Source organism: Bombyx mandarina, chromosome 11 (assembly GCF_030267445.1).
Source record: "Bombyx mandarina strain Sakado chromosome 11, ASM3026744v2".
NCBI lineage: Eukaryota > Metazoa > Arthropoda > Insecta > Lepidoptera > Bombycidae > Bombyx > Bombyx mandarina.
Window position 1 is genome coordinate 15,999,244 of NC_143218.1, and position 15,391 is coordinate 16,014,634.

Genomic DNA, 15,391 nt, shown 5'->3' on the forward strand with positions numbered 1-15,391 from the left:
AAAATTGGGATCCTTACTAAAACTCCAATCTGTAAAAAAATTATCTAAAATATTATTTACATCGCATGCCCTGCGAAAACTATTGATGATAGAATAAAAATAATGTACTACGACTTTGTAGAACACATTCTTATTTAAAAAAAAGTGTTGCGACATCATATGTCTAACTATTATAGTTATGCCGCAATAAGTGTTCCTTTATTTTAAAAAATAAAACACCGTCAAATATCGTTGAAATTTTTGTTAAAGACCCGAGCGGTGCCGGAGCGGGCCGCTAGTTCTCTATAAGCGTGGAAAATTTCATACTCCTCCGTCCGCGCAATTTTCGTAAAAAGAGATACAAAGTTTTTGCTTCACGTATTAATATATAGATGATTGAATAGTTACCTGCGTGTCTTTATTAGTTTGGGTGTGCAGATGAAGGGCGTGTCTTCGACGTTCAGGGCCCGTTTAATGCCGCGCCGCATCCGCGGCTTGCTCACCCACGTCTCGCTCGCATTCTCTATCGAGCTCTATAACGACAATACTCATATTAGACTTAACTAGCTTGGAAGCTAATGAGAATCAAAAGTTCTACTACTTACACCGAGCGGGAGATACTTTGCTTAGATGGGTGAACGAGCTCACAGCCCACCTGATGTTAAGTGGTTACTGGAGCCCATAGACATCTTCAACGTAAATGCCGCCACCCACCTTGAGATATGAGTTCTAAGGTCTTAGTACAGTTACAACGGCTGCCCCACCCTTCAAACCGAAACGCATTACTGCTTCACGGCAGACATAGGCAGGGTGGTGGCACCTACCCGCGCGGACTCACAAGAGGTCCTACCACAAGTAATTACGCGTACTAACCTGTATGAAGGATGACTTGTAAGTGCATGTGTTTTTCTGCGACGCGGCCTGAACGAACACGGACATCGGACGCGGGACGAAAACTAAAATACAAATTGAATTTTATTCGTCATTAATATTTTACATTCCTAAAAAGCTAAGGGAATGAAATATGTGTATATGCATATTTGGGGTTTATTTTACTATCTTACTATAACCAGTATTTGTCGTTAGAAATAAAAATCGCGAAGGAACTCCACCTCCATGGGAGTCGGTAGTTCTCCAACATTTCTTAGAGTCAACTTAAATAAATCACAAACTTCGTTTAAACTACACCGATGTGATGATATTACAAGCAAATACAGACATGATCTATTTGAAATGGGCTGAGCTATTATTTTCGCATTATAAATCATGCAATTATTGACGATTCAAATCTGACGTATTTTTGTCACACCAATGAATTCGAACGTGTAACTCAGCGTTCTATCTCCTGCTCCCTCCACACCTACCCACCTTTAGTAGTATCGAAGTTGTGTTGTTGCAAGTCGCGCGCCACGGTGCGGGCGACCCGCGGCAGGGACGAGCACAGCACCGACACGATGACGTCACGAGGAGCGTCCCCCTCGCCGGCGTCCTGCAGAGACTCTACGGACGTGGACATGTCCCTGGGCCGGGGCTTGGATTGCTTCAGCTTATTGTTGTACTGTTCCGCCTCTAGGTACCTAACGAGTTTACATGTAACTATTAAATATCGTATTTCATTAGTACAGAAAACTTGAAATTTATTTAAGAAATTGTTGATGATTTTTCTATTAAAATCCTTTTTAAATTGCGTGTATTTAGTTATTGATTCCAAAATTATCTATGATTTTTTATTATTATAAATAAAATGAAACCGTATTATTATCAGCTTCACTAACCTAGCGTGCTGTAAATAGTACATGATCAATATGTCGGAGGTCTGAGATTCATTACAATTCTCTAGATATTTGATGAACACTTCCTCTTCGAACTCTTGTAGCGCAGCTTGCAACAGCTTCGCTAGATTCCCAGTGTGATGGCATCCTGAAAATCATATATATTTTTGAACTGCCTGCAGAAAACCTAATTAAGTAATTTTATCAGCATAAATTATAAGATATAAAACTGAAAAAGTATTTATTACCGCATTTCTTTTTTTAGCTTACTACTTAAATTATTTAATTAGTTGCCAAGTAGCTATAACCAGATAGCTCCAGTAACCACTTAACACCAGGTGGGCTGTGAGCACGTCCACAAATTTAAGCAATAGAAAAAAAATACACTGATATAAATAATGTTCATTTAATTTATAATTAGGGAGTAAAACTCGTTGTCGTCGAGAATTTAGAAGATTATGCTATTACTATTGAATTTTGGGGATTCAATATTGAATTTCACGAACATTAAAACCAAAGACGAAACAAATCTTAACCCTAGAAGGTGTGGTACTGTTCTCGGTGAAGTCGCCTAAGAACTGACCTCTAAAGAAGAAGTCCAAGACTCGTTTCTTATGTTCGGCGGTGGTGGCGCTCTGCACGCACATCCTCACCACGTCCAGCGCCTCGAACACCAGCCCCCGCGCCAGGTACAGGCTGCAGCACGACTGCCAGTCCTCGAGTTTGTCCTGATCGTGAATTTTAAAGTCGCCATTCTTCATCTGTATCGGAGCAGGCTTCCTGACGTGCAGATACTGTAGGGCCGCCTGAGTCTTGTTCTGTGCCAGCAGCGAGGATAACACCACGTGGTGTTGCCACTCCGACAGCGTGTTGCCAGTGAGACATTGGAGTTGATCTAGTGCAAACTGTGGATTTCAAATTTGTTTTTTTTTAAAACATCTTTAATAAGAGTAGCACCAGAGATTAGGGTTTTTTTAATTGCCGTACAGGCAGACGAGGAGCATACTACCCGCCTGATGGTAAGTAGTTATCGTCGCCCGTGAACATCAGCAATGCCGGGGGCAGAGCCAAGCCACTGTCTACCGTTATAATTAACAATGCTCTATGAGTATAATAATATAATGTTATTGCCAACCCTAATAGTAGTAGGTCGTATTGTAGGCTTAAATCAAATCAAATGAAATCAATTTTTTTTATTTAACATAAATGAAAGTACATACTTGTTGAACGTCAAAAAGAACTACCGCCAATTCACAAAAACTAGCCTCCGTCCTGAGAACTGGCAAGAAATTCAGCGGACATGTATTTTTTCTTTTTTTTAATATTAGATTATTTTTTTAAATATTCATACACGGATAGGTACCACCATCTTGCCTGTTTCTGCTATAAATCTTAGTGAAGACGCAGTGACGTGTGGCCACCAGTTACCATTTAATACAAGCCACGAAGATCTTCCGCTCAGTAAATAATATTGAAGAGATATTACTCAATTTACTAATACGAATATATATTTGACTTACATCAAAATCTCTGTGGTCCAGGTGCCAAAAAGCTTGTGTGGCTTTGATGGCGGTGTTGCTCAAACCGAACATCGTTGGGAACTGCATCAAGCGTCGGATTACACCCTCGTACCTATAAATTGGACTCATATTAATAATAGTGAAAAACGAATAAGATTAGGATTTTGATGTGTCTTAATTGAACAACTAGTGTCTTAATGAAGTCTTTAGTGTATTAAGATTAAAAAATTATTAAATTTCTTTCTTTCAGCTAAGTAGGATTTTTTTTAAATCTTGCATAATGTATTGTTACACTAAATACTGACTACAGCCAAAAGGCTTTGCGAAATGGACAGTATTATCATGCCCCAGGTTATAATCTCATAGATTGGTCACATTAATTAAAGTTATTACTTGTAATTAGCATTCGCTAAACTCTAGCTCACGTAGACTGACCCTTATGCGTGTCGTAAACGAATGTATTGTCAGTTTTTTTGTTATTAATTATTATTATTATTTTATTGCTCCTGTAGAGAGACGAGCATACGGTCCACCTGATGGTGAGTGGTTACCGTCGCCCATGGACCTCAGCAATGCCAGAGGCAGAGCCAAGCCGCTGCCTACCATTAAGTAATCTCCACAAGCCTCGTTTAAAGACGGACGTGTCATAGCGCACGGGAAACACCGTGGAGGGGAGTCTATTCCAAAGCCAGTTGGTACGTAGTTAAGAATTAAAAACTGTCACGTCCTTACGGATCCATCAGATCCAATAACCTTTGCATTAGACGCCTTCAGCTCTAACACTAGAAGCAGGTTTAGGGACCCCGGTAACCGTACTCGTCGAGTTCGGCAAAGAGTTCGACGTGCAACCTAACCCATGCATCAGCCCGCTGAGTTCTTCGCCGGACTTCTCAGCGGGTCGCGGTTCTGATCCGGTAGTAGATTCATTCGTGAGGCTGTTGCTCTTGAGTTGTTAGGTCTCCTTCGGAGGCGCTCGGGCAGCTGTTAGCAAATCCCTCCCCTCCTGGCTGAGCCTTTGCTCGCCCACTTGTCCTGGTGAAAAGGCCACCAGTTTTTTTTAAGTCGGCTCCCTTCAAGCCGTGTTCCTAGGAGCACACTGACCGCACGTCGTCGTACACCATGCAGTAGTCGAGCAGCAGGTAGAGCACCAGGGAGTGCTTGTGCTCGTCGGCGATGTCGGGCAGCAGGTAGAGCCGCAGCAGCGCGTACAGCGACGGGGGCGGGTACACGCCGCCGCTCTCGCTGCCGCCCTTCATCCACATCCTGGTCAGGGAGAAACCTCATGAAGATTATTTTGATTCAATGATTGTTGTCACATCCCGCGATACATTCGATAGAATGCAGAAATTTTTTTTAGAAAATAATTGCTTACTGAAACAACAGAATTAAATGAACCTAACGATTTGACTGTGTATAGCATCGGGTGATTTTGTCGCTTATAGACACCATTGTCTCGCCTATTTCGGCCGCGAAGCAACATTGCATTCTGAAAGTCTATATGGAATTATAATTTGCGTAATTACTAGCGGTAGAATGTTTTTTTTTATTGCTTTGGTGGGTGGACGAGCTCATAGCTCACCTGGTGTTAAGTGGTTACTGGAGCCCATGAACATCTACAACGTAAATGCGCCACTCGCCTTGAGATATAAGTTCTAAGATCTCAGTATAGTTACAACGGCTGCCCCGCCCTTTAAACCGAAACGCGTTATTGCTTCACGGCAGAAATAAGCAGGGCGGTGGTACCTACCCGCGCGGACTCACAAGAGGTCCTACCATCAGATGATTGTCACTTCTCGAGACACATTCGATAGAATACTGAACAACTTCTTAGAAATCTTCTTTGAAGTCGTCGTGGCCTAAAGGATAAGACGTGCGGTGCATTCGTATCTAGCGATGCACCGGTGTTCGAATCCCGCAGGCGGGTACCAATTTTTCTAATGAAATACGTACTTAACAAATGTTCACGATTGATTTCCACGGTGAAGGAAATAACATCGTGTAATAAAAATCAAACCCGCAAAATTATAATTTGCGTAATTACTGGTGGTAGGACCTCTTGGGAGTCCGCGCGGGTAGGTACCACCGCCCCGCCTATTTCTGCCGTGAAGCAGTAATGCGTTTCGGTTTGAAGGGTGGGGCAGCCGTTGTAACTATACTGAGACCTTAGAACTTATATCTCAAGGTGTGTGGCGCATTTACGCTGTATATGTCTATGGGCTCTAGTAACCACTTAACACCAGGTGGGCTGTGAGCTCGTCCACAAATCTAAGCAATAAAAAAAAAAAAAAAGAATATCTGCATATTGAAAGGCGGGTGGCGCATTTACATTGTAGATTTCTATGGACTCCAGTAACCACTTAACACCAGGTGGGCTGTGAGTTCGTCTATCCATCTAAGCAATAAAAATAAAAACAACAGAAATAAATGAACCCAACGATTTGACTGCGTATAGCATCAGGTGACTGTCGTTTATAGACACCATTGCCTCGCCTATTTCTGCCACGAAGCAACATTGCGCTCTGAAAGTCTATATTCAATTATAATTTGCGTAATTACTGGTGGTAGGACCTCTTGTGAGTCCGCACGGGTATGTACCATCACCCTGCCTATTTCTGCCGTGAAGCAGTAATGCGTTTCGGTTTGAAATGGGGCTCCGGTAACCACTCAAAATCAGATGGGCCGTGAGCGCGCATAAGGAAAAAAAATATGGATATATTTATCCGAGGCCTCAATGGCATATCTTAACAATGATAGTCGCCAGCAACCACTTCAAACCAACATGATCAATGATGAACTCACTGATGTATCCTATCCCCAGCAAACTCTTGTTCGATGAGTTGATCTATGTACAGCAGCGAGCAGGACGCCCGCGCGCCCAGCTCGTGCGACGCGTTGTCTTGTAAGCGATTTAGTTTGAGGCGTCTGAAACGTAAAAAACGTTATATTAAGCTCAAGTTTAAAAAGTTAAACTGTCGTCCAGAATTAAAGTGAAAATTGGTCTGAAAGCTTTTGTACGACCACCGTGTTTCACCGAGCGGGTGATATTGCTCGGTAGACCGACGGTCCTAATGTTGTTGTTCGGAACTTGTATATGTGCAAGCTTATGTTGAGAATGTCGTAAGCGCATTTGTCAAATATTTTGTGTTTTATGACGGCTACCGCCACATCATACCACATAGAAAATTAGTCAGTGTTAAAATAATTGAAACGACGCGGTCTATATAGGACGAGACTATGCCGATGTCCAAATCTGAAACTAACGATGGATCCTATAGCAGGTAAAAATAAAAATATAACAAAAAAATATAAAATAAAATCAATATAATATTCTATAATTAGCCTATATATACCCGCAACCCGCAACCCGTTCCTCAAGATTATCGCGTGAGGCGACCTGCGTGCCTGTTCGAAGGATACGCCAACTACAGTTGAAATATCGCCATTATGTCGCCTGACGTAAGGTAGCGCGGGTCCTGCGTCTATCAACTACAGTTGAAATATCGACCTTATATCGCCTGACGTAAGGTAGCGCGGGTCCGGTACCTCTTCGCGTAGATGGCGTGCAGCTGCTCGGCCGGGTACGGCAGCGCCTCGTACGCGTCCAGCCTCTCCGGCAGCAGGCCGACGCGCAGGAACCATTGCACCACTTGGAAGTACAGCGACACTGTCCCGATGCCTTTGTACTTCTCCTCGATTTCACTCAGGGCTGTCGGAAAATGGCTACCATTAATTGTGACGAGGGGGGTTGGGAGGGGGCTGTGACGTCACGAGCTCGTTTGCGAACGCACGGACACTGAAGTTCGTTTAGTTTACGCGCTGCGTGCGACTCAGAATGATTCTCAAGCATCAATAATATCATGACATGTGACATCGTAAAAGGGTAAATAAATCCAAGGTCGAAAATTGGAAGAAAAATAGCTCTGGAAATGCACTTTGGATCAGCGCAGTGGCTCTAGGTGCAGAAATGAGCTCTACTGGGGTACAATAACAAAAAGAACAAATATTAAAACAGTTTTGTATGGTATTTATTTTCTTTAGACTTTGGCTGGTTTTTTTTGAAATCTTAGGTTGGGCTATCGGGTGACCCCGTGGCGTTTAGTAGTGATGAGATCGTAGTCAAATCACAGGTCGTTCAACCAAGAAAGCCGGGTTTGACGAGCAAGTTATAAGTTACAAATATCTTACCATCGGGAACGATGAGATTACAGCATTTTGTGAGGATAGCATCGAGCAGGCTTGTCAACTGCGTTAACTGTTGAACGCAGTGTTCGAGGTTTCTGACAGAGTTTCTGAGTGCAATATCAAATGAGTACAATAAATTAGCTTCAACTGAGAATTTTTTTTTTAATTAAATTATAAGTTATTAGCTTTGAATAATAATATGACACCTGTCATACTGTTACTTAAATACTCGTGTAAAGAATGTTAACTGAATTATTATATCATTAAATGGTATGGTATATAATCACTGTTTTGTAAAAAATGATATTTTATCTATTATTACATGCTAAATAAATTCTATCTATCTATCTATGATGTCAGATGTGGCTAACTTTTGTATATATGTACAACTGTTTGCCACAGTCTCGATACCTTAATCGATCGCCTAATAAATAGTTCTGAAGTTTAAGCGCTTAATTTTATCGGCGAGGATTGTCAAATTGGTTACAAAGACACAAAAGGAAATAAAATAAATGTAACATTATCTGTCTAGCATCACATTAAAACGCTTTCCGGGTTTTGATATCTGAATCGATTTTAAAAACAAAAATTAGCATTTCTTGAAAAAAAAAAACGATTTTTATATTACTCGTACAGTCAGACCAAAGATTGTTGTTGTAATTTTCACTATCTAATTCTATTCGATTTCATTTAAGAACTTACCTGTCTGGAAGTGAAAATGATGTGAACAGAGGTGAAGTTATTTCTTTTGCGTTCTCTTTCAGTTCCAGCGCTCTTGACCAGCACCAATCGATCTAGAACGAATCAATATTTTAACATTATACACTGTCATTGTCGACAGGTGGGTGGCGCATTTACGTTGTAGATGTCTATGGGCTCCAGTAATCACTTAACACCAGGTAGGCTGTGAGCTCGTCCACTCACCTAAGCAATAAAAAAAAAACATTGAAGATTGCATACTTTCTACGTTGGACAATATATCTAAATTTTATTTTTATAAATTTAGTGTAGTTATCAATGAGTTGCAGAGAAGATGATATACGATCCAGGTAGACGTTTCTATTGTTTCTGTATCATTCAGTTTGGTAGTCTGTTCATTATTTATTTCCATCTTATAGGAGGTAGTTGTCAATTATTTCTTCTTAAATTTGCAGGATTTGATCTGACTGATCGTTTGCGTCGAAAACCGTAATGCGTTCCGAAAGATAACACAGGTATGCATTTCAATCCGTTTGGATTTTAATTTTGGACTTCTTTTATTTTTATTGGAGATGGGTGGACGAGGTGTTACCAAAGCTCATAGACATCTACAACGTAAATACGCCACCCACATAGAGATATAAGTTCTAAGGTCTCAGTATAGTTACAACGGCTGCCCCGCCCTTCAAACCGCAACGCATTACTGCTTCACGGCAGAAATAGGCATGGCGGTGGGACCTAACCGCGCGGACTCACAAGAGGTCCACCAGTACCACTGTTCCTCAGTTGTCCTCACCATGAAGGAGAGCGTGCAGCCGACGCCGGCGTGGCTGCCGGTGGCCCAGTCGTGGGCGCACCGCTTCAGGAACCGGCACAGGCGAGCTTCTAACGCCACCGACAGCAGGAACTTACGCTGCTCGTCCTATAGAGAAATAATAGGATAGTTGAATAACATTTGTATCAAACCTAATTCATTATAATCACATCAACAAAAGCCCGCTATTGTTCACAGCTCTAAAATATTACTTTATAAGAAGATAATTGATTTTTTTAAATAAAAAAGCGCTTCTTAGTTGTCTGACGTCACCATTTGCGTCGCGTCACCTTACGCTCCGTGTTGCAGTTTCACTATTCAAATGAATCGACATAAAATTTAGGGCTTGCTCTTATCTTTATAATAATATAAAATTTCTAATAATAAGGAAATATACGATGTAATGCAACTCAATTGTTTCATATTTCAGTTTGGTAGTATTTTAAATCGTAGACAAATTGACACATACGTGTTTTTAAAAGGATTTTTAATAGCATAAGTAATACGTAATTGCCTAACTGTAAAAAGTCATATTCATTGCATTCAGGGAATGTTGTGTAGTCTATCAATATGAGTTCAATTACCGCCCTACCGATGCCATTGGAATAATTGGAGAAAATATTGTCATGAATTACAACGCCTGACGTCAACGCGTCCTAACGCCGCAACAGAGCGTTGCGTACTGCCATAGTAGTACAACACATCTCGGAGTCATAGCGCGCCGTCAGTATAGCGTTCTGACGCGCGCTAAGTACGCGTTCTGTTTGACGAAGCCTTTACTGGGGCTCAGGTAACGGCGCTCGCGTCATTCGAGACCTAGAGCCGGGTGTTAGGTGAGCAAGGGGCGTCACCGGCGTGGGCGCGGGCGCGGGGGGCGGCGCGAACAGTGGCGCCAGGCCGGCGGCGCGCGCGGCGGCGGCGCGGGGCGCGGGGTGCAGCAGCGCGGCCGGGCCCGCCGCCTCCAGCGCGCTCAGCAGCTGCCGCTGGATGCCCACGGTGCCCAGCACGCTCGACTCCGACGTGTTCAGCGACACGCAATCTGACCAACGCACAATGTTCAACAACTTAAAACCTCTTTGGACAAATTAATTCACAAGAAACTGTTGCCTGTAACTTAAATTATATATATTTATTGCTTAGATGGGTGGACGAGCTCACGGCCCACCTGATGTTAAGTGGCTACCGGAGTCCATACACATAATAATATATAACGTAAATGCCGCCACCCACCTTGAGATATAACTTCTAAGGGTCTCAGTATATTTCACATTACTGAATAATTTTGTTAGGTATGTCTTTTTAACTATAAGGTAATTTTGCTATAAATTTTGAAAATTCCATCATTTCTTTGAACATCAAAATTTGTTTCAAGTAAAATTTCAATACAATTTTTTACATCGTTTGAAATTCAAGAAAATAGCACACATAATATGTAATTTGATTGAATATTTATTATAATTGGTAATGTATTAGTAATAAAACACATGTCCTGTTACATTTATGCTATGTTAGTATACGTTAATCGTTTTTTTTTTATGATTGAGAGTTTACTGGTGGCTCCGAGGCCTTTCCAGTTTCACAAGGACAAGTGGGCGAGTAAGGGCTCAGCCAGAAGAGACGTAGTTGAATATGATAATGATGATAATATATGAACACTCACTATACTGTAAAGAATTCGGATAAAAGTGCTCCTCCAGTCTCGTGGCATGGCAGTACACGGCCACGGAGTGCGGGTCCAGCCTCACGTCCAGCATTGTGCTACCACCGGCGCTTAACTCCGGGCACCAGATCACACTCATAAAAGCATTACTTTCTAAACTGTACGTTTCTAGAAAAAAAACATTAGTTTTTTTTTAATTTTTTTATGTTCAATCGGCATGAAAAATATATAATTTAAAGCCCCCAGTACGAATAACTTTTGGATAGTGAGATAATGCAATTAAATTATCTGATCAGAAATATATCTTCACTATGTTAAATTTCATTAGATTTTCAGAGCATGGCAATATATATTTTATTTATTTATTTGGAAGACAAACAGTGAACTTAAACTATATAAAACCTAACCTTACAACTAAACACCATATAAATGTCTCCACATTTAAATAACTGAAAACGATTGTGACGTTGCATCGCCTAGTATTAAATAATTAAAGCATACATTAATAATTATACATACATACTTAATGAAAAAGCAAGACGTGTATAATGTATATAACAATACAATAAAATATTATTTCTGTAGGGTATTTTTGAGTGCTATATGGATGAAATATAAAACAGTGCAAGTTTCTCACTACACAAATTGCAACATAAGATTATTGGCCTATTATTTTCGTGAACAGACAGTTAAACTCACGATTTAATTAACACAATACACCATATTTTATTGGGACAGAGTTGATTTTTACCTGGCATTTGATCCTTGTACCATTGGTCGAGATCAAACAAAAGCATTCCGTATTGCAAAGATGAATTTGGGTTCTCACCCCAACACTCCCAAACTAGTTGGCATATGTTTAGCATACCTGAAATAAATAAAATGTTTAGAATGTTTTATGTCTGATCAATATAACTACAAAGTTAAAATTCATTTTTTGTTACTATTACAATGTACAAAGTGAGCAACTGCTTCAAATATGTAAGATGAAACATACTGTCCTCCCCTTCGGCACCCAACATTGAATTCACAGAGTACGTATGGCAGGACACACATTTGCCTCCCAAAAGCAAACTGTTCTCTTCTCCACACAATTTCAGTTCGAATCTTATAGCAGCACTGGAGAAATCCTGGGAACAATGAATGAAATTTTATATGATCAATTAAAGAAATATAACGTATTTGTACCAATCATCAGCTGGGCTGTGAAGCCAAAATTAGTCTGATTTTCTTAGTTTAAAAAAATTGTGAAGTAGTGGTGAAACATCAGCTGAAACTTTACTATTATCTTAATAATAGATCCTTTATTACTTCAAAGCTTACCTGGTAAAGACATTTAGTATCTGAAAGCATTCGCTTTCCTTGGTATGTCAATGAATACATTATGGCCAGAGGGAATTCTTCCTCTTCAAATTTATCTATGACGGAATATATTACCCATAAATAGCAAAAAGCTCTAGGGTCATCACATGGCTCCTGAAATAATGTAATGGCCATATTACCTCAAGTGTATTTTCTAAATTTTTATCATCCAAAAAGCACATTATCATTTATGTTAAGTCACATATAACTAATAATCAAGTTATCCCTACTAATGAACCTTTGCATATGCTATGGTAAATATTGCATAGAATCCAAAAAATTTAAATTTTTGATTAATGAGTTAATGCCCCTCACAAAGTTTACAAAATGGTTATCATTACAAAGAACTGCAATTAAGGCTTACTATTGTTAGTTTTCCCACCAAAGTTGGTATCTTTTTTTTAATTATATTTTCTTTTATTGGTTAGATGGCTTTTTTAAATTATATTTTCTTTTATTGGTTACAGCCACCTGGTGTTTGTTAAGTGGTTCAAACCGAAACGAATTAGTGCTTCACGGCAGAAATAGGCAGAGTGGTGGTACCTGCGCGCTCGGACTCACAAGAGGTCTTAACACCAGTAAAAACCATCATATGTTTTTTATAGTTAACACTGTGAAGTAGTTACCTTTTCCAGTATATAGTGTGGGTTACGTACTGCGGGATGGTTTGGGGTACCATTATACAATACAAATGACACTTCAATCTCACATACTTCAAGATTGATGGCGGCAGATAGGTTGTAATGTCCATGAGCTTCATTAACCAAATGACACTATCAAGGTGGGCAGTAAAAAAAACCTTCAGTGCTTTAAAAAAATTCAATGACGATTTGGCTATTTTAATACAATATGTCCTACCTGGAATCCGAAATGTGTAACAGGCAAACAATCAATATTTAATTTTACTTGTGAAGTAAATTCCAAATCCAAAGTCATCATATTCCATATTTGAAATGCACCAAAATTATATCCAACAGCTAAACTGGCCAATTGAGGTAAATACTGTAAAACTGTGACTCTAATGTGATCTTTTTTTGCTTTCATTTGTACAGTTCCATCAGGATTACGAAACATAAATTGACCATCTATTAGAGAATTTTCATTAAGTAAAATAGATAGGTGATCATCATTTTCTAAAGCAAGCTCTCTTTGTTCATCTATATCGTGGATTTCTTTGTAGGGAAGGAAAGATAGGTTTACTGGTCTGAGTTCATCACGGATTAAGTGTTCATAGCCTTCTGAGGTGTCTTTTAAAGCTGTAACGAAATTATTTCAATTAGAATGGCATGGGATGCACAGAAGTTTCACTTTATTCACGAAAATAATTTACCCTGTCGTAAGCTATCTCTGTTGAGATCAATAGCAACTATAGCTCCATTCTTAGTGCCTGCCATGATAATTCCATCAAAGCATGAAAGAACTCCATCAGGCAAAGCATCACACACGCTCAATTGCGTTATAACAACTTCCGTTTGTATGCATCTCAGTATCTGAGACCCGTTTATGTGGAAGAAACATATTAGCCCCATGTCGTCACATTGTAGGCTGATGACTAGTTGTTTAGAGTTTTCCGACAAAGGTCTAGGCAATTCGACCACACATTTTACACTTATTTGAGAGTTCCTGCAATGAAAATGGGATAAATTATCTTATTCCTATATTATATATTTATTAAATAGGTACCATATTTTCTTTAACATTCAATGATAACAGTAAAAGCTCTTTCACGGGGTATCCAGTCTGTGAATATGCTGCATATTGCCTACATATTGCTGCGTATTGCGTATTGCCTACATATTGAAATCCTTTTTATCAATGTGTATGTCGTGATGTACAAATCGATCCGTGAATAAAGAAATCTTTAGTTGCAAATAGGAATTTGGTGCATTTTTTTTATCTGCGATTAATGAAAACGGAAATGTAAGAAACGCAAATAAGGAGCTTTTACATAGTAATATGAAAGACACCTAAATTTATAATTTTACACATAAATCATGTATTTACATCATAAATGCTAGCTGCATACTTTCAACAATACAGAGATATAGTTGATTGTATCAAAATTTTCTTTGGAATAATATATCTATATACATATGCTATTGTCAGTGCATTACTTATAAGAACACTTTTTTCCTACTTAATCTTTGGTAGCCCAAAGGGCCCAACTACACCTGATTTGTTAGGTGATCTCATGGAGGTGATCTCTCTCAAAAATGGAGCTCAAGCTAAGAGGACTTGCTAACACTAGCCCTAGCAAAAGCAGTGCTTTCTTTTCACTGTGCTAGTTATTACTGTACAAGGTGTGTATATAATAAAATACTTTGTATCCATATAGATAATGCATGCATTACCAAATGTTTTTTTTAGTTGTCAGAATCTCAGTAAACTTGAATGTATTCATTAAAATAAGTTTTCTTTAAATAACATAGAGACTACAAAAACTTTTAGAACTGAAATAATTTTACAAATGAAATGTTTAAATTGTTTAGATCATTTCTAACTGTTTGGACTGATGACTCAGATTAGTCCATTTAAGGTAAGGTGAGTATGTATGTAACACAAGAACAATCAAATGTTACAAAACTACTTTACTAACTTGGATTTGTGCCCAAATGTTCTTGCAGCAACTTTAAGGCCAGTTCTAAGATCAACAACACAAAATTTTGGTCCCAACGCAAGCCAGCCATGTTTGGTATCTTTTAAAATCCCACCTAATGGTGTATTATCTGAAATTATAATCGTGGTTTAAAAATAGCACAATACAAACATATTTAATCTGAAGGAAAATAAGCACACGTGTTTACGTTTTAGGTTTATCATCAAACCAGATCAATGGTACTGCATCTCTACCAGTTAGTATTCATAACTGTATACATATCACCAAGATTCATGATACAAAAATTATAAGCGGGTGAAGTACACTACGCACGCACGTTACTAATCGTTTTGATTCAAGTTAAGTTAATAGAAAAAGTAGAGAGCACATGATTTGCGCCTACACAACTGTTTGTTTGATAATATATACTATTTTTAAAAATGTTGTCATTGAAGTAAACATACCTTCAAATTCTTCTTTAGGCTGTAGGAAGCTGAACACAGCTGGAGATAAGTTTGTTGTTTTAATAATAGAAAAAACGCTATCTTGTAGTTTTTGCATTTTTAAATAATTTACTAATATTCTTTTTGTTAATTTATCCGAACTTCAAATGAGGTTAGGATACATGCTATTCTGGATAAATAAAATAATTTAGCAGGTTTATTATGCTTGATTTGTGCACAGCACGGGTTTTGAAGGTTGAAGTAAATGATGAAAGTTAGGTATTACTGATAAACGCTCATTTTTTGGTAATATTCCACGGCGGTATGCCGTTTTTTAGAATAGAAAACAAAACGGAACCTTCAA

General features: G+C 39.0%; 1 protein-coding gene across 1 annotated transcript in view; it reads right to left on the reverse strand.

Annotated features, from left to right (window-relative positions):
• The window catches only part of Elys (AT hook containing transcription factor 1 homolog), a 32,890-nt gene extending 17,537 nt beyond the window's left edge, over positions 1 to 15,353 (reverse strand). The window contains exons 1-21 of the mRNA XM_089731092.1: positions 15,049 to 15,353; positions 14,585 to 14,714; positions 13,319 to 13,611; positions 12,847 to 13,244; positions 11,950 to 12,102; positions 11,624 to 11,756; positions 11,378 to 11,494; positions 10,627 to 10,794; positions 9,818 to 10,005; positions 8,949 to 9,074; positions 8,156 to 8,247; positions 7,457 to 7,560; positions 6,815 to 6,977; positions 6,071 to 6,193; positions 4,373 to 4,534; positions 3,272 to 3,383; positions 2,335 to 2,656; positions 1,755 to 1,899; positions 1,348 to 1,556; positions 853 to 935; positions 388 to 512 (exon numbers count right to left, since the gene is read on the reverse strand). Of these exons, the coding sequence (XP_089587218.1) occupies positions 388 to 512; positions 853 to 935; positions 1,348 to 1,556; positions 1,755 to 1,899; positions 2,335 to 2,656; positions 3,272 to 3,383; positions 4,373 to 4,534; positions 6,071 to 6,193; positions 6,815 to 6,977; positions 7,457 to 7,560; positions 8,156 to 8,247; positions 8,949 to 9,074; positions 9,818 to 10,005; positions 10,627 to 10,794; positions 11,378 to 11,494; positions 11,624 to 11,756; positions 11,950 to 12,102; positions 12,847 to 13,244; positions 13,319 to 13,611; positions 14,585 to 14,714; positions 15,049 to 15,145 (3,443 nt within the window). The 5' untranslated portion in view covers positions 15,146 to 15,353. The remainder of the gene's footprint in view (positions 1 to 387; positions 513 to 852; positions 936 to 1,347; positions 1,557 to 1,754; positions 1,900 to 2,334; positions 2,657 to 3,271; positions 3,384 to 4,372; positions 4,535 to 6,070; positions 6,194 to 6,814; positions 6,978 to 7,456; positions 7,561 to 8,155; positions 8,248 to 8,948; positions 9,075 to 9,817; positions 10,006 to 10,626; positions 10,795 to 11,377; positions 11,495 to 11,623; positions 11,757 to 11,949; positions 12,103 to 12,846; positions 13,245 to 13,318; positions 13,612 to 14,584; positions 14,715 to 15,048) is intronic.
• Positions 15,354 to 15,391: the final 38 nt, after the last annotated feature.